General features: G+C 30.6%; 1 protein-coding gene across 1 annotated transcript in view; it reads right to left on the reverse strand.

The window, feature by feature from the left end:
- Positions 1–1,275: 1,275 nt before the first annotated feature.
- LOC119638598 (probable RNA helicase armi) overlaps positions 1,276–1,441 on the reverse strand; it is a 4,290-nt gene continuing 4,124 nt past the window's right edge. The window contains exon 5 of the mRNA XM_038035465.1: positions 1,276–1,329. Coding sequence (XP_037891393.1) covers positions 1,276–1,329 — 54 coding nt within the window. The remainder of the gene's footprint in view (positions 1,330–1,441) is intronic.

Here is a 1,441-nt window from a genome sequence, read left to right on the forward strand (position 1 = left end):
TTTTTTAACAATATTTATAAATTCGTTACGCTTAGCAATGTTTTTTTATATTAATTATCGAAGCAGTAAATATATTAATTTCCTTTCTGTGACAACCTTACGCTGGTCACATCCAATCTTTTGTGGGAAGAAGGGATCGATACTTAGATTATATCTTACACATACACATTAAATAAATTTAACAGGAGAATAAATTCTTTTCTTTAAAGCGCACTTGAGATTTGAAGCCACTCCGGCGGATAACTTGTAAAATTAAATAAGTTTAGTTCGCGTATTTTCTAAAACACTATATATACATCTAGAGGAGATGATGGAAGAGCAAAAGCGAAGAAGAATCGGATCTCACACTGTAACAAACGTTTACAAAGCCAAAGCATATACAATTTCGAACTCTTAACTGCATATGAGCTATGTATGGCGTGTACATAAGTGTATACATACGTAAAAAAACCAAATGACATTGGATCTCGTTTCTCTGTTTATATTAAAGCATTCTACACTTTGTATTCTCCAAACGCTTCAATAAACCTCTGTGAAATTTGTAGGAATGATTTGTATTACATACGATCCAACGTTACATTTCGTTCAATCCGTTGAAGCGCAACTTTCAGTTTTAAAGTAAGTAAGACTGTAATAACATTTATAGACATAAAGTTTTTCGTATGCGTGCATACTTTTCTTATTATGTTTCCAAGAATATATAAGTATACAAAATAAAAAATATTTGGTTCTAACTAAAGAAGGCTTTCTAACAGAATTTCGAGTTGTATTTTTCTTTTTGCCTTAGAAAATGCCGGAGATTCCGACGGGATTCCTATTGACAAAATTGTCGGTGGTTTTTGAGGTCATTTTTGTTTTTCAGCATTGTGAATGTGCAAGTCAAAGGATCACACACATTTTTTTAAACAACATATTTTTAATCGATCAAAGAACAATAAATGCCAAGCATTTTACGAAGTATTTTGAAAATATCTGGAAATTGTATTGTATTGAGAGTGTACTTTTCCTTTTTTAGAAGCAATGCTGTATTATCTGAAGGCATCTCCAAACAGATAAAAAAATCGATGGAAAAAGAGCAAAAGCGTCCAAGTCAAATGATGATGACCTGTAAAATATATTTACTTGATCATAAAGTAGAGCGAAGCTCCATTCACTTGATATATTCTCCAAATTTTTTTTAATAGCAATATTTGCTTGTTGGTTTTTCAACTTACATACATATGTATAAATCTCTAATTTTCACAAAATAATGAGATATAAAGACCAAAAAAATCTTCAACTGAAATTTGTTATATAGCGCGAGTGTTCTGGTATAAGTATAGATATATCCTGTAACGAAAGGAAAAGAAGACATATTGCAATTTACTCATTTTCATTTATATATGGCGTTCATCATTTCGCTTCTGCAACAATATCAATATGTGTCGACAAAATATTAAAT

Source organism: Glossina fuscipes, unplaced genomic scaffold (assembly GCF_014805625.2).
Source record: "Glossina fuscipes isolate IAEA_lab_2018 unplaced genomic scaffold, Yale_Gfus_2 91, whole genome shotgun sequence".
NCBI classification, from domain to species: Eukaryota; Metazoa; Arthropoda; class Insecta; order Diptera; family Glossinidae; genus Glossina; species Glossina fuscipes.